This window comes from Lontra canadensis, unplaced genomic scaffold (genome assembly GCF_010015895.1).
Source record: "Lontra canadensis isolate GAN:19392208 unplaced genomic scaffold, GSC_riverotter_1.0 scaffold35, whole genome shotgun sequence".
Classification (NCBI taxonomy): domain Eukaryota; kingdom Metazoa; phylum Chordata; class Mammalia; order Carnivora; family Mustelidae; genus Lontra; species Lontra canadensis.
This window is the reverse complement of record NW_022631029.1, coordinates 14,255,825-14,277,403: the sequence shown is the minus strand read 5'-3', so window position 1 is coordinate 14,277,403 and position 21,579 is coordinate 14,255,825. Positions and strand designations below refer to the sequence as shown.

At 41.4% G+C, this 21,579-nt stretch overlaps 1 protein-coding gene across 8 annotated transcripts in view; it reads left to right on the top strand.

Annotated features, from left to right (window-relative positions):
- ARHGEF3 (Rho guanine nucleotide exchange factor 3) overlaps positions 1 to 21,579 on the top strand; it is a 318,215-nt gene that overhangs the window by 280,839 nt on the left and 15,797 nt on the right. For all 8 annotated transcript variants that reach the window (XM_032868351.1, XM_032868353.1, XM_032868352.1 and 5 more), the window contains 4 exons: positions 11,349 to 11,519; positions 14,433 to 14,495; positions 16,829 to 16,925; positions 17,126 to 17,202. In XM_032868351.1, the coding sequence (XP_032724242.1) occupies positions 11,349 to 11,519; positions 14,433 to 14,495; positions 16,829 to 16,925; positions 17,126 to 17,202 (408 nt within the window). The remainder of the gene's footprint in view (positions 1 to 11,348; positions 11,520 to 14,432; positions 14,496 to 16,828; positions 16,926 to 17,125; positions 17,203 to 21,579) is intronic.

Below are 21,579 nucleotides of genomic sequence, written 5' to 3'. Positions count from 1 at the left end.
TTTAACATGTTTTGTCTTAACTGTATAAAATAACCTTATGCTATGAGAATATACTTTCATGTCATTAAGTATTTTTCACAAGCCCAGTTCTTAATGAATTCATATAGTATTTCATCAAAAGAATATACCAGGTATTGATTATTCACTCTTCTTTTGTTGAACATTTAAATTATTTCCATTTTCTACCATTATATCCTGTTTTAAACATCCTGATTGCAAATCTTATGTGTGTCTGTATTCCTTCCTTTCCTTCAATGATATTCCCAGAAGTGGAATTCTGGTCAAATGATATAAATTCAAAGCATCTGATGTCTCTAGAGTCAGGCCTCTCTTTGTGGTGTATACCTGTCTTGGGCAGAATTGCTCCTCTGTGTTCTCACATCCTAATTCTAGACTCATAGGCACATTTTCTCCTCTCTTTTCCCACCATTTTTTGCCCACTGGGACATCTTCACAGGACAGCCCTTCCCGGGGGTCACTTGACTTTCCACACAGAACAAGGTTGTCTCTTACTTTTCTTGGTATGGCTAGCACTACATGTGACTTAGGATATACTCAGAAATTGACAGTTACTATTATTATTGCATTTATTACTAGAAAAGTTGGCCATTGCTCTTCCTAGGGGCTCTCCAGGAAACGGCAGTGGGTGCCCACCTAGTAATATTATATAACTGGGCTACTTCACAAAAGAGTATCTGCCCTCTCCCATTTGTATCCCCTCAGGAAGGATTATTGTGGTTTAGGAAGGGTTTCTGGTAACCACAGTCTCTCACTGTTCCATTTCTGAGCCCTTAGATCTGCAGAGTATTTCGTTTCACTGAGATGCAGCAGAAAATGGGATACATTAGTGTTCTCCATTTATTATTATTCATTATATCTACTGTGTTATTTGTTCTGCTCTAGACTTGTTGGGGGAGGTAATCAGGAGACAGTGCCTACTCTTGAGAAGGATTAAATCTACTTAAACTTGTCTAAGATATATCAGCAAGTAAAAAAAAAAAAAATAAAAAGGAAATTTAAAACCATTGTATCCCAGTCAATAATATGCATCCGTTACAGTATATAGACAGGAAACTAGGAATATCATCAAATTCTTAATAGTGGTTATCTCTTGGGAATACAAGTATAAGAGACTTTGATGGTTCTTTTGTTTTCTGTCTTATGTTCTCCTCCCCCCCCATTACGTAAGAATTACAAATCAGTAGAGAATGAATAAACAGGCTGGGTCTATTGACTTTTATTTTTTGCATTATATATTTCTATCATGCTTGAATTTTTAAAATAATTATATATTATCTTTGCAACCAAATAAAAAATGTATAAGATTTTAAAATCTTACATGATAAAAGATACTAGAGACAGGGAGCCTAGTAGTGGCCGGGTTGTGGGGGCTGGGGGTATGGGTAAGGGAAGGCCACCTGGCAAGTGTGGAAGGATTTGTGTTGGACCTGGAATGGCCCAAAGCTGATGAGGGGAAGGGAAAGAAGACGTTTCAGGTTTGAGGAAGGAGCGTGAGAAGACTGATGCCATCTAGTTTGAGAATTAAATAGGAAGAGTACCCAAGCCCGTGTGCTTAATTCCCATGTGCTCAAAACCACGATTTTCTTCTCCGAGGGCCTCAAACTTTGTCTCTTGGTCCAAGATCATACACTTTCTATAGCTAACAAAAAGTCTTTGATCCTAAGTAATTTGGTAGATATGGAAATAAGCTTGGATGTGTGTGTGGGGTGGGGTGTGTGTGTGTGTGTGTGTGTGTGTGTGTTGGAGGAAGCAACCAGAAATCCCATTGCCTTGCAGTCTGGGAGGTAAGGGTTTGGCTAGGAAGGGACCTGTAGTCCACATCAAGAGGAACTCCCTACATTCTGTTGATCTTTACTATTCCTGAAGTAATAGTTAGACCACTGTCATAGTTAACTACTGTAATTCAAAGCTTGTCTTTTTTTATTTAGGAATAACAGCTTCCAGTAATTGAGTATTTACAATGAGCCAAGTTCTGTGCAGGGTACTTTATATTCACGGCTTCATTTCTTCTTTTCTCTAAGAATGGGAAGGTAGGATTTAGCTCCACTTTATAGGGGAAGAACCTGAAGGTCAAAATATGTGCCCCAAGTCACACAGCCAGTAAGTGCAGGAGCTGGGGTCCTGCAGGGTTTTCACGGCGCCTCTCCTGGGGTTGGCTTCTGCAAAAAAGTCAGCTGGTCATAATAAAGCCTGCAGTTTGCCAGGCTCTAAAAATAATGGCCAGACTTTTGGTGTAAAGCATCACACTGCACTGTTGTTCCTTACTCTTGGTTTGCCTACATGGCAGGGAGAGTCATCATTTACATTTCAGCTCGTGGAATATTGTGTCATTAACATTATTGTCCAAAGCCGGTTTACGGTGCCTAATGAAGAGGTTGGGCTGCGGTCCCAAGTCTCTGGAAGGCTTCTTAAATTTTGTTTAGCACTAAGAAAATTGTATAATATTTTCCCCACACCTGAACCAAATATTTTCTTCAGCTTTTCATTCGTTCTACTCAGAATCTCTCTCAGCTACAGGATCTATGGGGTTTGATTTTTTTGCCCTGGGTCTGTGGGGTTGTTGTTGTTGTTGTTGTTTTTTAATTGTGAAGTGATTGGGTACCTTTTGACCATGTTTTTAATATACATTATTCTGAACCAAATCCAAATACGATTTTATATTTATAGCACCACTTCAAACTCCATGTTCATGGTCTTGCACATTTGTCTACTGATTTCATTTTCTCTTAGTTAATATCTCTTATGGAAAATCTGGAAAATAAATATAGAGAAGTATGGAGATGAAAATAAGAACATCCGTAGCCCACCATCTAGGGGTAACATCTATTAACGTGTATTTTAAACAGGGATCTTTCTTTTCTTAACGCTACATGCGAGACTTGCCCATTATCATTAAGTTTCTCTTAAAAGAATGTTTTTAACAAACACATAACATTCCATTTTATTATTACACTGTCATTTATTTAACTATTCCCTATTGGCCACTTTAGGCTCTTTCTATATCTTTTGCTTTTATAAGCAACACTGTGCTGCTGAAGGTTTTCTTCTCCTATCAGTTATCTTAATGGACGTCCCGAAGGAGACATTTGGTCCAAGTAATTCAAAGATGTGTCTGCTGTTTGCTAATGAATGAAAACATACAAACCAGCAGAAATGGTGGCAGTGCTGCCAACGGTATGGTAACACTGATAAGTAACATCTATTGCTCATTGCCCACATACCAGGCACTTGGCTAAGCCCTGGACATATTTTTTTTAAAGATTTTATTTATTTATTTGACAGAGAGGGAGATCACAAGGAGGCAGAGAGGCAGTCAGAGGGAGAGGGGGAAGCAGACCCCCCCACCAATCAGAGAGCCCGATGTGGGGCTCGATCCCAGGACCCTGAGACCAAGACCCGAGCCGAAGACAGAGGCCCAACCCACTGAGCCATCCAGGCAGCCCACCCTGGGCATATTTTATCTTATGTAATCCCTGCTGCAACTTTGTGAAGTACTCATTACTATGTCCTTTTATAGATAAGGAGACTGAAGGAGTGCCCAGATGGTTCTTTCCATTAAGTGTCTGACTCTTGGTTTTAGCTCGAGTCATGATCTTGGGTCCTGAGATCGAACCCCACATCAGGCTCGCAGTGGGCATGATGCCTGCCTAAGATTCTCTCTCTCCTTCTGCCCCTCCCCCACTTGTGTGCACATGCTCTCTAAATTAATTAATTAATTAATTAATTAATTTTTTAGAAAACACACACAGTTAAGGAAACCGAGATCCATGGGCACCTGCGTGGCTCAGTGGGTTAAGCCTTTGCCTTTGGCTTAGGTCATGATCCCAGGGTCCTGGGATTGAGCTCCCACACTGGGGGCTCTCTGCTCAGTGGGGAGACTGCTTCCCTCACTCTCTCTGCCTGCTGCTCTGCCTACTTGTAATCTCTCTCCCTTCTGTCAAATAAATAAATAAAATCTTTTAAAAAATGAAATCTAGATGGAAAGAAATGAAAAAAAAAAAAAAAAGGAAACTGAGATCCAGAGTGATTAACTTCCCAAGGTCCCTTAGCTACCGAGATGACTTCAAGCCATGTCTGTTTTACTCCAAAGCCTGTGTTCTCAGCCAAGATCCATGTTCTAGTCAAAAGACTAGACTTAGTTCCTATTCCCACACTTACCTTGGGCCAGTCGCTAAATCTCCTGTCACTCAGATTTCTAATCTATTAAAGAGGGCAAAAATGCAAGAACTTGTCCTGTTGCCTCTCCCAAGACGAGTGGGAGGGCCAAAAGTAATGGAAGCCACAGACCTAAGAAGTGTTATTTCTCCATTTAAGTTAATGGCTCTCATCAAGCCTTCCGTAAGAGACTCCTCCAAGACGCTCTTCAAGAGCATTTTCCAATCCCAGCCATAACTACCGTACATTTTGGTTTAACCCATTGTAGTAGCAACATAGAAACCCATTTTCCTCTGACAGTCCCACCCCAACCTCCAATCCATTTAATAATAAACCATCTGCTGAACAATAGCAATGGTAACTGCAGAGAATTTCCCTAGTTTGAATTCTCTTTATTGGAGTGTGTTATCTTTGGCTGTAGAGAACCTTCTGTTTTTGGAAAAGGGCGAGGGAGCGCCCCGCTGAACAGGCGGCATTAACAAATTAAATCTGTTCCATCATGCCTCACCTGCTGGGTTTACATTTCCTCTGACACATGTAAAGGGTCCCTCTTTTCCCACCTGACAGACAGTCCCCTTTGCACCTGCAGCATCTTTTCCACATACCCAGCTCAGGCATAAACACAAGCACCCATTTCCTAAGTCTGCATTATCTGTGCTTATTATGGCTGTTGTTATTTTAGCTGCCAGTAATTATGAGCTTTAGGTTTTTGACTCATTTGCTAAGCTGGTTTCCCTCATGGAAACTCTTGCTTGTCCTGGAACATTTTTCATTCCCCACACCCAGAGGGATCGAGGTACATGTTTCTGTTTTTATGCCATCTCTCCTAAGGCTGGGTCTATCCTAGCCACCATGGACTGGTGTTTCTCACCGCAGGGGACATTCAGCAATGGAGGTGTTTTGGTTGTTGCAACTGGGATGGGGGCACTACTGGCATCTAAGGGCTAGTGATAAACATCCTGCTAAACATCCTGCAAGATACAGGATAGTTGCTCACAACAAAGAATTTTCTGGTCCAAAATGTTACTGGTGGCAAGGTTTAGAAGCTTTGTCATGGACTGAGAAGTAGCCTGAAAGTCATGTCTTTGGGCACATGCTTCCTACCACACTCTGACTCTTACAGTAGGGGAAGCAGGATAGGATATTGGTTAAAATTGTCAGCAGGGGCCTGGGATGATGGTGGGGGGCGGGGGGCTGAAATAGACCAGACCTGTACCGTCATTCTGAGTTCACCATTGACTTGGGTCTAAATTCTGGAGCACTGTTCATTAGCTGCATGACCTTCAGTGAAGTGTTACCCTTTCTGAGCCTCCAGTTTCCTCCTCTGTAAAACAGGGCTAGCAATCCTTACTTTTTGAGTATACAAGGTTCTAAAGCCCCCCTCACCATACCCAGCACATACAAGCATGGCATTCACTCATTAAGCAAAATTGTTGAGCTTCTTCTATGTGTCAGTTGCTAATAAGTCCAATAGTGAACAGAACAGATAGATAACCTTGCCTTCCAGGAGATTACCCTCTATTGGGAGGAAACAGACATGTCAGAAACTAGTAAATGACATCACACAGCCCATGGTGAAAATAGAGGAAAATAAAGCAGGAGGAGGGGATGGGCACTGGAAGGAACATAGATGTTCTCCTCCCTCAGGCACCCTCTTCTTTGGGGTTTTTCTCCTAGCAGAAATCACATGTTCCTTCCCCAGCTCCAATGCTCTCATCTAATTGTGCGCAGTTGTACTGAGGAGCGGTAGAGGTGTTGGCCATGGTATATGGTCTTGAATACCTGTCCATGGGTTGGGCCTGGTTGGATATGAGCTGTCCTCAGGGCTAGCCAGCTGCGGACCTCACACCTCATCAGCATTCTTTATGCATTTTTGGGATTCTTCTTTTCACCATCCTTCCCCTTTCCAAGTAGAGTTAAAAATAAAACATTTCTTTTAATCCAGCCTAACTAAAGGGGTGAATCTGAAATTTGATTGGCCAAAGAGCCACTCAGTCATTGTTCCTAAAAAATAAGTAAATGCTCTCCCTCTCCATAACTGGCCTTAAACCCTTAGAAGGCTGCAGCCCATGTCACTGAAACCTCACCTCACTGCATGATTGGCATATAGGTAGCAGGTGTACAGCCCTCATTCTGGAGGGCTTTGGAACAAAACAGATCTAGTTTTGAATCCTGCCTGAGCAAGTGCCTTCACCTCTCTGAGCCTCAGTTTCCTCATGAGTAAAGTGGGAATAAACACCCCCCACCCCCCTCCCCACTGACCCTTGCGGGTGGTTGTGAGGATCAGAGAATTCATCAGAAGTGCTAAGCGTGGGCAGGCACATAAAGGCCTCTCTGATGTGTGTGGTGAACTTTGCCCAGTCCCTTCACCCTTTGTTCCCAAGCCCAGTACTCACTAAGAAAACACAAAACAAGGAATTCTTAACAATAGAGCTCACCTAGTATAGCTCACCTCTCTCTTTTTCCCCCCAAAATGCAGCAGAAAAATATCTCCAGTTCTCTGGGAAATTAATTTCTCAAGAAATACATAGAAATATGCTCAGTCTTGATCATAGGGTAAGGGAGGACAAAAATGAAACAAGTTGAAACCAGAGAAGGGAGACAAACCATAAGAGACTCTTAATCTCTGGAAATAAACTGAGGGTTGCTGGAGGGGAGGAGGGTTGGAGGGATGGGTTGTTGGGTGATGGATACTGGGAAGGGTATGTGCTATGGTGAGTGCTGTGAATTTTGTAGGACTGATGAATTACAGAGCCATACCCCCGAAACAATACATTATATTAATTTTTTTTTTAATTTTTAAAGTAGAAAGAGAGAAGAGTCAACATTGTTAAGTGGCTCTTGGTCTCCATATTCAAAATAAATTTAAAGCTATTTTTGGAAGAAAGGAATTACCCTTTCCCGAACATCTTTGGTGCATCAGGCTTCACATACATTATCTTATTTTAATCTGCAGACTTTAGTGACCAAAAAAGTCACTATGTGAGGGCGTTATTACTCTGTTGGTTGTCATCATCAAGTTTAAAATAACCTATGACTTTTGTCATTTCTACTGTCACAAAATAAACTTTATGCTCCTTAAAAAAAGATATGTTCAGACTTACATTCCAAATATGAAACTGAAGTCAAGGTATACAGCTGACCCTTGAATAATGCAAGGGTTAGGGATACCACCATCCCACACACTCTGAGGAGAGATGAAGATCCATATATAACTTTTTTTTTAAGATTTTTATTTATTGGGGCGCCTGGGTGGCTCAGTGGGTTAAGCCGCTGCCTTCGGCTCGGGTCATGATCTCGGAGTCCTGGGGTCAAGCCCCGCATCGGGCTCTCTGCTCAGCGGGGAGCCTGCTTCCTCCTCTCTCTCTGCCTCTCTCTCTGCCTGCTTGTGATCTCTCCCTGTCAAATAAATAAATAAATAAATAAATAAATAAATAAAAAAGATTTTTATTTATTTATTTGATAGACAGAGATCACAAGTAGGCAGAGAGGCAAGCAGAGAGGTGGGGGGCGGGAGCAGGCTCCCCGCCAAGCAGAGAGCCCGACTCGGGGCTCGATCCCAGGACCCTGGGATCATGACCTGAGCCAAAGGCAGAGGCTTAACCCACTGAGCCACCCAGGTGCCTCCATATATAACTTTTGACTCCCCCAAAAATTAACTACTAAATAACCTGCTGTTAACCAGAAGCCTTACCAATAACATAAACAGCCAACTAACACATCTTTTGTATAAGTATTACATACTGTATTCTTACAATAACATAACCTGGTAAAAAGAAAATGTTATTAAAATCATAAGGAAGAGAAAATACATTTACAGTTCGGTGCTGTATTTATTGAAAAAAAAAATTTCGTGTAAGCGGACTCTCAGAGTTCAAAACCATGTTTTTTGAGGATCAGCTGTAGTGGTTTTCCCTATTAGATTAATGATAATATCTTGTTGATGAGAGTGTGGGTAAAGGTAATTCACATACCTTTCTGGGGACAATAAAGTTTGAAACAGACTGTCTAGAGGTCAATTTGGCAAATTTGGCAATGCATGTCAAATGCTAACATGTAGATATTTCTTAGATCATGGAATTCTGCTTAAGGAATCTGCCTTATAAAAATAGCACAAATACATAAAGGATATTCACTGAAGCACTTTTTGTAATAGCCAGGCACTGGAAACTATTTTAATGTCCATCAGTGGGAGGTTGATTAAATCCATGTGGTCCATCTGGACCATGGGATACTAACTCTGCACTCATTAAAGAGAAAGAAAGATTTTGGGGTGATGGAAATATTTTGTAAGTACACAGAGGTGGTGTTTGCACAACATTGTGAACGTGCTGAAGACCACCAAATTGTTCACAAAAATGGTTAATTATGTTATGTGAAATTTACCCTTATAAATTTTTTTTTTTGAAGAATGAGTCTTACGTGCTAATACGGAGGGACATACTGTTGAGTGAGGAGAGAAAACACTGTTTTCTGTGACTGTTGGCAGGCAAATGGCATTTAAAAGTTCTGGAAAGATCTAGAACAGGCTTAATAGCAGTTACTTTTGGAAAGTAGACAGGAGAACAGGGGGAATTTGTACTTAGTTTTATATACTTTTGTAATGTATAAAAAATGTTTATACTTTTATAATGTATGAAAATTTGAAGTTAGCATAAATTACTTGAGAATTGGTGGTGGGGAGGGGGGAATTTGAAGTTGGTCAGGGGTTGAAACTGTTACCACGTGGGCGGTTGAGTCTCTCCAGTGAAAGTGGAAAATGTCTTTTATTTTGAATCTTATTTTTGTGTTTTCCTCTCGTTCTGCTCTTTAATTCCCACCCCGGCTGTAATCAGAACCAAAAACTGAGATCAGTGAGTAACCTGATGACTCACTTTGCTTGTTTTGACCCTTCCGTGCCTGTGGCTAATTGATTCTGAGTGCCGAGGATCTGCGGCATTAGTCTGGTCACTGTTTATAAGGGCCTATTTTCAAGAGATCACAAGGATTTGTGAGATATCATTAGTAAACCACGTATTTGGTGCAAGTTCTTTCTTGACCAGCATCGGGGGCTGGTCCAATGATCATGAGCTCACTAATGAGCCCAGGGGCTCTTGGAAGCCTGAGGAACTCAGGTTGCTACTTGCAAACAGCTAACTTCCTGCTTCAAGAGGGTTGTGATAATACCTTGAAGCCCCTTGGAGATTTCTTTTTACATTTTTCATTTATTCATTTTCTCTTAAATTATAAAAAATTTATAAAATAGGAAAAAAAGTCACCTATCATGTCATCAGGCAAAAACAATAGAATTTTCTGGCATTCCTTTCATATCTTTGCTCGTGTCCTTTTTTTCATAACTAGAAACAGTATTCATATGCTGATTTTAGTTTTAACTTACATAGAAGGGATTTTTAGCTGTTAAAGTGGTCTCAGAATTGTCCAATTGGCTAGATAATATACATCAAGCAGATGAATTATAACTTATTTAACAATGCCATTATGTTGAATAGCTCCCTTAAAATTTTCTTTGCTTTCTTAAATTTTATTGTTGAATCTCAAAATATTTGGAAGCTGCCTTAGAATATCTTAATGATGACAGCTCATATGTCACATGCAAAATCAGTTCTTCCCCTCAGGAAGTTTATAGGTCAGAGCAGGTGACCAATCAGTGTAATAAAATGTGATCATTGCTATATCAGAGATATGTACAAATTGCTCTGGGAAAGTGGTGAAGGTTTCTTAGAGAAGTTTGAGTTATATCCTGAGGACACTTAGGAGTTAGCCAGCTAATAAATGAAAGAAAAGCTTCCCAGGAAAAGAAGAGGGCTTAAAGATAGTACAGAGGGATGGCAAAGCATGAGGCTTTTAGAAAGTGGCAGATTGCCTAGTAGGGCTGGAGAACAGAGGGCTCACAGGTGAGTGGCAGGAGGTGATTCTAGATATATAGATTGTGGTCAGATTACAAGAGGCCTTCTATGCCAAACTAAGGAGTTGGAACTTCTGAAGGCCATAGCTATGTGGCCACAGCCATGTCTACTAAATTAGAATGTGGTTTTGAGCACAACACCATCTTACTGCTTTGGCAAAGTTCCCAATAAGAGTGTTGAAATCTAGGTTGAAGGCTAAAGATGATGCACTTAGCTTTCTTCTTGATCATTTGTACTCATCATCCGAAGGCCCTGTGATAGCATGTTTCAGCCACAAGAGTGGACTTCGGGTAGTCAGACCATCCCAAAGTCTACCAGCGCCTCTTTGGAAAATAAGAAAATACCTTAGGGACAGGCATCATTTGCCGTCAAGATGGTATTTAATATACGTATTAGTTGGTACTTTTCAAATCGACAGAATCCCAACTGAGGTTAACGTAAACGGAAGAGGGAATGTACTGGCCCCTTAATCTAAGAGTGGTTCTTTCTGGCTTCTTGCAGAAGCCAGTGGGATCCCCCCAGTGGGATCCAGGGCCTTAAACAGTGTGGGTAAAGCTTGCTCCCTCCCTCCATCGATCTCTCTCCCTCTGTCCTTCATGCTGTGTGTCCTTTTATTCTCCTTGAATACTAACTAGACTTATCCACATGACAAGAGAGAGCTGCCGCAAGAAATTCCTGCTTATTTTATCTCGAGTTCACAATACTAAAGGAGTAAAGACCCTTCCGCTCATTCTCCCATGAACCGCTTAGCACATTTCGGAAAATCAGGAGCCCATCCCTGAACGAGGGTGGAGGATGATTCTGACTGGTCAGGTCTGGGGCATCCCACCCAAACTGTGCACCAAGTGGGATACCCAAGGACAGCAGGCTTCTGTTCCTCCGTGAAGGAGGAGAGTGGGAGGACAGGCCAGATGTAAAGGACATCCCCTGCTGTTAACCCTTGCTCTTCTGAAGAAGGGGAGTGTCCACTGGAAACAAGTGGATCCTGTGGCTTCTCTGAGAGCTGCCTTTGTGGCTGTTTCTGTGCTGTGTCCAGGTCTTACAGAACGGATACTCCCAGGACATGTGGGAACGCAGCCCCTTTGCCCAATTTCCCTTAGCACGTAGGTGCAAGCAAATACCCCACTTCCCAAAAGGCCTTGTGGCATTGTCCTCTCTTTCTTGTGAGTATCTGATTTATGTTCTGTCAGTGACAGGAAGCTGCTGTAACGATCCACCCAAGTCCTGCCACAGCCCCCGTGATGGTTTGTTTTTCTCATTGTTTAGCGTTCTATCAGCTTCCGCAGCGAGAGCCGTCCTGACATCCTCGCCCCCCGACCCTGGTCCAGAAATGCCGCCTCCTCAAGCACAAAGCGGAGAGACAGCAAGCTGTGGAGTGAGACCTTTGATGTGTGCGTCAATCAGATGCTTCCGTCCAAGGAAATCAAACGTCAGGAGGTAGGCTCAGGACCCAGGAGTTGGCCCTGTGTTTGGAACGAAGTGTGCTACAGGCGAGAGCCAAACTGCGTCTATACCACAAGCTCCCAGTCAGTTCTTCGTTGCATTTGTAGGAGGACAAACAGGGCTGTCGTGCCTTGTAAGGAACTGAGAACCCAGCATCCAGCTGGGTGGGTGGCCCCTGCTTTAAAAAGAAACTAATGTGAACATCTGAATTTACAAAGAAAATGAATCAGGAAGTGTCTATTTAGCTTCTCGGAGCTCACAAAAATAATCACTTGAGTTATATTTTAATAGCAACTTCTAGAATATTTTAAAATAGTTTATGAAACTTTGATTCAGTATTGTGGAGAACATATCTAGGGAATGCAGCTCATTTCATGACTTGTCAGTTTTCTGTATCAGTAGCTCTAAATGACTACGGTCATATTACCCTCTATAGAAACTTGTCAAATGCCAGGCTGTGCCAAAGCACATCTAGTGCATTATCTGGTGAAACCCTTGGAACATCTATTTTTGTGGAAAACCTGACATTGGCAAAAGGAATACTTGACAAGTTTCTAGGTTTGGGCTAAGCAATTCCTTTCTAGGAATCTGTCTGCCAGACACACTTAACACAGAAGAAAAGATATATATGTAAGCTTATTCATCACACTAATGCTTGTAATAGTGCTGGAAAGAGCCTGAACTTCTATTGCCAGGAACTGGCTGAATAATGAATATGTATTAGATACACATGGAATACAATGTAGCAATAGCAAGAGGGGCTGATAGGCATGTATGGCTTAAGTGTGTGAGGCAAGGCACAAAATAGGGTATATTATGTCCTTTTACCATCTATGTGAAAGAACAAAGAAAAACGAATATATGTGTGTAGGTGCACATATTTGCTTATAGAATCAAAATGTATTTCTAGAAGGATTTGCAATAATATTGTTGCCTCCTGGGAAGGAACTGGGTGGCTGGTTAGAGGTAAGAAAGAAAATTGTCACCATGTGCCCCTTTTTGCACTATAAATTTTGATCTGTGTTAATGCATTACCTATTTAAAAGAAATAATAAAGCATTTTAAAATAATACGTATACTGAAAAAAAATCTGTGAAGAAATATGGTGAAACCCTAACAATAGTTAACAAGATGGTATTATGGGTACATTAAAATTTTCCACTTTGTGCTTTCTTGTGTTTTTCCAAGTGTTAACTGTATGCATATAACTAGTGTGATCTGGCAGTGGGAGGGAAGGAAAGAGGGAGGAACTGGTTCTGCAGATTGGGAGATTATTAAGCTACAGTGAATACAAGTTCACCCATCTAGAAAGTTACAGAGCTGCTATTTGAACCCAGGCCCTGCCCTACTCCAGAGCCCATGGTCTTCATGGTGACACTGTGCTGCCCCACAATAGACATCTGACGGTGATGTTTCCCAGTATGGGGGTTCTATGGTTTTCCTTTCCTGGGGACCACATTTGGTCAGTTGGACCATTAGACCTATTCAAATAAACTCTAGTAAAACAGATGTACAAGGAAATCTGAGGAAGGTCTAAGTAAAGTCTAGTCAGTGTATTGAGCCAATCCATTTCCTGGTTTGATAACATTCTATAGTTCTGGAAGGTGAGTAGAAGGGGCAGAGGACCTTGCTGTTCTATGTTTACAACTTCTCCGTGAGTATGTAATTATTTCATAATAAAAGGTTCAACGGGGCACGTAGGTGGTTTAGTCATGGGGTGTCTGCCTTCAGCTCGGGTCATGATCCCAGGGTCCTGGGACTGAGACCGGCATCGGGCTCCCTGCTCAGTGGGGAGTCTGCTTCTCCCTCTCCCACTCCTCATGCTTATGTTCCCTCTCTCGATGTCTCTCTCTGTGTCAAATAAAAAAAAAAAATGAATGAATGAATGAATGATTGGTTCAACAAAATAGAACACCAGGTGGGCATGATGTGGAGGCTTTACTGGGCCTGGGGAGGACTTACCATGCACTGGCCTCCAGCACGGTGTTCTGCCTCCATCTGCATTACCTGAGAGCAAACTCCTTGTCTTATACTCCATCCACCCCCGAGATGGAAGGTGCTCTCCGGCCTGCTCACTTCTTCCCTTTAGTCTGAAAGAAATGTAGGAGTCCCCAAACCATCACTCCTATTAAAGGACTAAACATAGAGGCCTTTAACAATGTTTGCCAACAGTTTAGACTCCCAGATGAAAGAGTGAAAGAGTATTCTGCACATCATAGCTCTTAAATTATGATGGTTTAATAGAGCCAAATTAGAAACGGTCCATTTACACACTCTTACACACAGCTGGCGCCTATAATTTTATTTATTGTACCATGTAGGGCTGAGAAGTAATTTAGAATGAATTAACTTCACCAGACATTTAGAGTGATAAAATATTGGATTCTTCCTGCAATTCCAGCCTCAAGACAAGTGGCTGATAAGAATAAAGCTTTCTGCTAAGATTCACCTTCTGTTGAGTAGAACAAAGACAAATTGTGATGGCCCAATTCACAATACTGCCATGACCATCACTGATAACAGACCTGAAATTATTTGTGATGGTTGCTGCACACATGAGAGACCCAAACTCCCACTGTCATTATTTTGCCTAAAATACTTCCCTCTTGTTTGGCTGCACCCAAGTTCTGTAACATGACGGATGACTTACTGGGTTGGAAACATATGTGGAACCCCTTTCTCCCATAAATGGGTGAGTACATTATACAGAAGTTTTGCAAAATTCTTCCTTTATAGGTTTTAGCTACTTAGACGCATTTGCTGCAGGTTAATTTAACTTTTTAAAGAATCCTTTAAAAATGCTTAAGAAATGAGTAGATCTGGGACTTTGAGCAACAGAACCAGCACTGTTTGAATTTGGGCTCATAAATGGAGTGTTCAGTGAACGTGTTCTGTCTTTGCTTGCAGGCAATCTTTGAGCTTTCCCAAGGAGAAGAAGACTTGATAGAGGACTTGAAATTGGCAAAAAAGGTGAATTTGAAACCAGTGGTCATTTGGGCCACCTTCTTTTTTCTTTTTTTTTCCTCATGAGTAATTTCACAATTCTGAGATTATGCCTTATGAGCATTCTTTTTACGACTGAGTCAGGTCATCAACAATTGAGAAGAAGCTGCACAAACCAAGTGGTGGGGAAATGGCTCAAAACAAGAAGGTTCTCAAAAAACAAAGCAAAACAAAACAAAAAAAACAAGAAGGTTCTCTAGACCTGGTAGCTGTAGGGTTTCTCCTGTGCATGTCTCTAATGCACCTCAAAGGATACTTGAGTTTAGTCAGGAAGTGTTCATAGAGAGCGGCCTGGCTTTCCCTATATTTCATTGTCTCTCCTGCGGAGCCTCCTAACCCACAGGAGAGAGCGTGCAGACATCTGAAACTGGAACGGTGTCTTAGAAATAAAGTCACTTGAATCTCCTAAGTAGAGAAAGTTGTCAAGCGAGGTGACAGCGTACTATCATGTGACATGCGGTCTTTTATATAGAACTTGTGTTTTAATCACACTGTGTGCCGGAAGGGAGAAGAAACCCATGCTTTGTAACCTGTGCTATCTGGACAAGAAACTTTTTCCTCAAAATCTTTCCGTCCCAGTGACCCCACCCCCCACCCCCCAAAGTCTGAAATCCAGACCTCTTTGTCTCATATTTGCAGCCCCCTTTAAAGAATCACAAGGTTTGGGACACCTGAGTGGCTCAGTAAGTAAGCATCTGCCTTCGGCTCAGGTCATGATCCCAGGGTCCTGGGATCGAATCCTGCGTTGGGTTCCCTGCTCAGAGGGAAGCCTACTTCCTTCTCTCCCACTCCCCCTGCTTATGTTCTCTCTCTTACTCTCTTTCTGTCAAATAAATAAATAAAATCTTAAAAAAAAAAAAAAAGAAATACAAGGTTGGAAAGAATCCTTAGTCCCTTCTTTCAAGTGTCCTTAGTCCAGATTCCTGCTGATATAAAGTCCTGTCTGTAGCAGTCCCAGGAGATAGCCATCCGCACTTTGCTTGGACACAGCCAAGAAACTGAGTTTTTAGACAGGGCTGGAGGAGGAGGAAGATGGAGCTGACAAAAAGACATTTAACTCTGTAAGACATCTTGCTGTGCATTTGTTCAGCTCCTCCTTCCTGTATGAAGATTCCCCAAAGCTGAGCACTGTAAGGATGTTTTACTGCCATCCTTTTGCTTACAGTGGTTCTACCTTCTTGGAAACCCTTCCTTTCCTTCAACCATCCATATCCAGCTGTCCTCCAGGAACTAGCTCAGATCTCAGTTCTTTCTGCACCAGTACTTATGCCTCCTTCTCCATCCCAGGCATGCCAGCCAGACAGCTCTTCTTAAATCTCCCTGGACCGCTACAACTTTAATTCTCTCACCTCTAAGCAGTTGTAATTGGATCAGTTTTTGCTGCTATGTGACATCCCTTGTGTTTTTAGTCTTGAGATTTTAAAAACGTATATATCTAATTATCCACGAGTTTTTCTTATCTCCCGATTAGCTTTATAAATCTACATGGAGGCAGGGACTGTGCCATCTGAGTCTTTGTACTCTATTACAGCTGGGTATAATTGTGTGTTCTTGTACAAGTATCATTAATAGGCGCGCCTGGGTGCCTCAGTCGTTAAGTGTCTGCCTTCGGCTCTGGTCATGATCCCAGGGCGCTGGGATTGAGTCCCACATTGAACCCCCTGCTCAGCGGAAGCCTGCCTCTCACTCTCTCACTCCCCCTGCTTGTGTTCTCTCACTCACTGTCTGTCTCTGTCAAATAAATAAAATCTTTTTAAAAAATTACCGTTAATAAGAGAAGATAAAATTGACAGATTTTGGTCTTTTGGCTTTGGAACAGTCATAAAGGATGCAATCACTTTTCTTTTTCCTTTCTTCCTTTACTTAGTTTAAATATGGACTCATTGAAAAAGAACCTACTAGTAACAAATGCTGTATAAATTTGGAGTTTTTCAAGCTACAAGATCTCCAATACGTTAAATTTTAAAACGTTAAATTTTAAAACATTATACAACTCAGATCAGCTCTGTACTTAGGATTTGTGCCCTTGCCTAGGTATATGATATACTAGAATAAAAAAGCTTTTTAAAAAATCTGCTTTGGTTTATCAAAAACCACAAACAGCTCAAGGCAATCCTGGATTCTCATCTGGTCTGGCCACACCCATCTGCTGTCTCTGCAGCGTTCTGGAAGAAGTTGCTGGAGAGAGCCAAATATTTTGTTATAATGTGGGGCCTCACAGACACCAATGCCATTTACATTAACCACTTGCTTCTACGGATTTTAAATGTTTGCTTCTGTCTCTTGCCCTTCTTGTACAGGCCTATCATGACCCCATGCTGAAACTCTCCATAATGACAGAACAAGAGTTGAATCAAATCTTTGGAACACTGGACTCTCTCATTCCTCTACACGAAGGTATAATTTTGTTCCCAGAATGAGTCATGACTTGTAGCCTTAATTGAGTTGTCCTACAACAAGTCATGATTATGTAATAATGTGATTAACCCAGAATCTACTTCCAGTCTTGTTCATATTTGAATGCCTAACAAAATAAGCATTCTGTTTTTGTTTTTTGTTTTTTTTGTATGTCTTTTTTTTTTTTTTTTTTTAACCAGAGCTTCTTAGTCAACTTCGAGATGCTCGGAAGCCTGATGGTTCCACCGAACATGTTGGTCCCATCCTCGTGGGCTGGGTAAGAAAAGTTCTTCAGTCTTGATTGAGAATAAATTTCAATAACGTAGATAGAGCTTCATTTTAGCTAGACTTTTTGTATTGGCAAATGTTGGCTTTATGTCAGAAACGGCAAATTCCTAGCAAAATTTATCATATTTAGGCTTTATCTCTGCAGTGCATGGAAACAATTTTTTTTTCTTAACATAAATTTGCAGTATTTGAAGATAACATGGCCTTTTTGCAATAAGTAAAGGCACAAATGATTACCAGCTTTATATCAAATAAAGTAAAACTAGTTTATATTCAATTGAGGCCAATTACTAATAATATAATTATTATCATTTCTATTCCAGTAAATATTCACAGATATATTCTTATCCATATCACCAAAAAAAAAAAAAAAAAAAAAGGTGCTTTCATTCAGGCTCCAAAAAGCTCTCGTGGTAAAATGTAGTTTCATACACAAGGTAATACTAAATGCTATTAATGTTTAGCTTATATCTGATTCTGAGTAACTTCATAGGAAGGCTTGGTATTGTGCTGACCTTCCTCCCAAATAACCCATTCCCTTTCCTAATTAAACAAAGAAATCAGCTGGGACCTTAGATGTGGGGTTCTAAATTTATGGTCTTGGGGCTGAATTTGTGTTTCCTTGGGTACATAATGTGGTTGTTCATTCATTTAATGTACTTTATTTTTTTTTAAGATTTTATTTATTTATTTGACAAAGACAGAGAGATCACAAGTAGACAGAGAGGCAGGCAGAGAGAGAGAGGGAAGCAGGCTCCCTGCCGAGCAGAGAGCCAGATGCAGGGCTCGATCCCAGGACCCTGAGATCATGACCTGAGCCAAAGGCAGAGGCTTTAACCCACTGAGCCACCCAGGCGCCCCCATTTAATGTACTTTAGACCAGACATGAATTTCCTATTTTGCTGCAGTCCCCACCATTCCCTATTAATACACCTCTCTTTCCTTCAAGTCCTTGAGTGTACCTCCCCAGCTCCAGGTGGTATTCATTTGTTAGGCAGATTACTTTGATGACCTCTTCCAGGTAGGATTAGCTCTCTCATCTCTCTGATCCACAAAGTCTTCCAGAAAAACAGGCAGGAAATGCCAGAACAGGCAGCATTAGAGTCATTCCACTGTTTGCGGAATGTTGTGAAGGTCATAAATCCTACTATCACCATGTGAGTTCTCTTGATCCAGTTACATCTGTAGTTATATTTTAACCTTCCTGTGTTTTGATGTTGCTCTCTTATCCTAACTTCTGCTTTTCGATTATAGCCTCGATCAAGAAAGTTTGAGTGTTTCATGCCTTAGATAGCTTTAATTTAGAAGTCACTTTTAGCACTGAGGCCGACATACCCCAAGGGCATCCAAAAGGCAAGCAATGTTCTAAGATGAATAATTTAGAAAATGTGACTTAATATTTCAGGAGAGATCATTCGTCTTATATTTTTGACTTTCATTTTATTATAAGATGTGGTAGATGTTTTAACTTCTTTAACCTTCAAAGAAATTTCTCTAAAGAGAGCCTGCCAGCTGGAGAGAGGGAAGGTGTAATGAGAAGAGAGATTCTGCCTCAGTTTTCTTAAACCTCCTGAGGCTCTGGGCTGCTTTGATGGGCATGGGGGACCAGTGAGGCCACACTCCAGAATTAGCACGATGCCTCCTCTGTTGTTGACAAGATAGCGATGTAGAACGACAGGTTTCCTTAGGCATCATATACGCATTGTCAGTTCACACCAGACGCAGAAGTGGAGGCATTTGCCTTTTCGTTAATATTTTTATGAAATAAATGTTTGCTACTTTTATTAGGAAATTGGCTTGATCTGGGGGTGGCTTTTGCAGGTCTTTTCTGTACATACCCGGAGGAAATGTGACCACTTCCACTGCTATCTGAACCCTTCAGACATCAAATGGGGACTTAAAGCTTGAAAAGCAGCCTAAAATTAAACAACTGGCCCATTGTGACCAGATCTCATGAGAAACGGCCCTTATTTATCAGGCCTGACGAGCTGTTAAATGTTTTCCCACTTTTAACTGCAGATGTGCCCACGCGAGTGGGAACTGTAAACCAAGGGGTACATCTGTTTGAGTTCTGGTCTTTTTAACAGAACAAAATAAACATCTGAGGGGACTTTGAATGAGAAAAGTCAGAGCCCATTCGACCCATGAAAAATTGATTTATTCGCTGTTCCTCCTCCCAAACCCTCCCAGGAAAAAAAAGGTGGGGGAAAAAAGCCCTTTTAACAAGGAGCCTCCCAAGCAGGACAGGCCTGGCCAGTCCTTTTGACCTTAGAATGAATCAATTCCTTGTACTTTGAAGGCTCAGCTGAAGCAGAGTGGTGGTTTCCTCAGGGTGCCTTACTGGTCACTGAGGATGCATCTCCCGGCGGGTAGACCTGATCCCATACACTTCCCCTGTTGGATAGAAACAACTTCCCAAGCGACTTCTCTTCATGCTAACGTTTTTTCAGTAATAAATTTATATAATTTAATAAATTTAAATAATTTACAAGCTCTCCAGGCAGCAAGTTCTCATGTTAATTTGGGTTCTAATTAAATTTTAATTCTATAGAGAGAGGCCGGGTACATGGAAGCAGAAAAAAAAAATGGATTTGTTCTGTCGCTTTTCACAAGCTTAGGGAGATAGAAAGAATTTCTAAAGCAAGTGAAAGAGTTTCCTTTATAAATTCTTGATGGTCTATTTAAAGAGATGTCAAGGAGTTCAGAGCTTTGGGGGAAGGGTGAGGGAAGAACATTCAGCCGACCGGTTTTGTATCTAGCTGAGCAAGTAGTTTTGCTTCTCTAAACCACAATTTCTTCAGTAAAAATATCCTAGGGATAAATAATAACAAAAAAAATATTTTTTTACTAATTATACTTTTGCTTTAATAGCTGTCCTTACAGATTCTTACCCAGAAGCCAAGCTCTTACATTTTTTGTCTGCCTTATCTCATTAAAAGATAGGAGGAAAGTAGTATATGCATTTTTAAGTGGGGAAATTGAGGCTCAGATGGGTCACCTGGCTAGTTACTGTCCAGGTTAGGCTTTGAGCGTGACTGTCCCTGGTTCCAGAGTCTGCCTGCTAAACCACTGTGGTATCACCTCTCACACTTTATGTAAGCGAATATGTGTGTATTTGGGAACAAAGAAGTATACATTCTTTCTTTCAAGTTATCTCTTGTGGCCCTTTCTAGCCAGTGGGGTTGAACCAGATAGCCTTCAGGTCATGCCCAGGAAATGAGCACCCTGTCAGGTGTGAACAGGACCAGAGCTGGATCGGGTTGCCATGGCAGTGGGGGCGGCAGGATCAGAGAGTGATGGCCCATTGGACAGTGGGTGGCAGTGTGGTCAGAGTTCCTCACCGGTTTGCATCTGATAGTTACTGCTGATTTGTTTCTCCATAATGAAAACATTGGGCATTTCCAGGTCTTTTTAAAAAGCGAGGAAGTGGAAATGAAATTAAGAGGACCTGAAGCTCTTTTTAATTAACTCTGAAAGTCTAAATTACAAGCCACAATACCACATCTAGGGTGTGTGTGTGTGTGTGTGTGTGTGTGTGTGTGGCAATTATCATTACTTTCAAATGTAAGGTTGAGGAAAGAATTTCTGCAGCTCTTTTTAACACAAATAAAAGCGTTTTTTTTAATGACACATAAGGAAGGTAGACATTTCCAAAGAACGTTAAACTTGACAGTGAATTTAAACATTACTTCCTTGGTATCTTTTTTTTTTTTAAGATTTTATTTATTTATTTGACAGAGAGAGAGATCACAAGTAGGCAGAGAAGCAGGCAGAGAGAGAGGAGGAAGCGGGCTCCCCACTGAGCAGAGAGCCCGGCTCGGGGCTCGATCCCAGGACCCTGGGATCACGACCTGAGCCAAAGGCAGAGGCTTTAACCCACTGAGCCACCCAGGTGCCCCCCGCCTTTTTTTTTTTTTGGTTTCAGTTGCTGAGAAAATAATTTCAATAAGAGGTAGAAAAGGAGCACCAGAAATGTTTACACTTTGATGCATTGTTCGGATGCTGCCACAATTTATTTCTAAGCCATGTTCCCAGGCCATCAAATGTTACCTAATCTGGACACCTTAAACATCCATTTATTTGTTCATTTGGAATATAAACTTTGAATGTCTGTGGATGGCAGGCCCAATGCAACGTATTGAGGATGCAGAACTTAGGAAGGAGTGGAAAAGAGAGATGACCGCCTTCCTACTGGGGACGTCAACTCTTTGTTTGCACAAAGTGACTAATGGGACATGTCAGGGAAATTAGTATTTTGCTGGAAGGAAGATAGTGGAGTTGAAGCGTTCCAAAGTCTTTAGGCTTAAATGTTCTTTGCACGGTGTTGTGATGTTAACCATGAGGTATAGACAGGAATCCAGCTTAA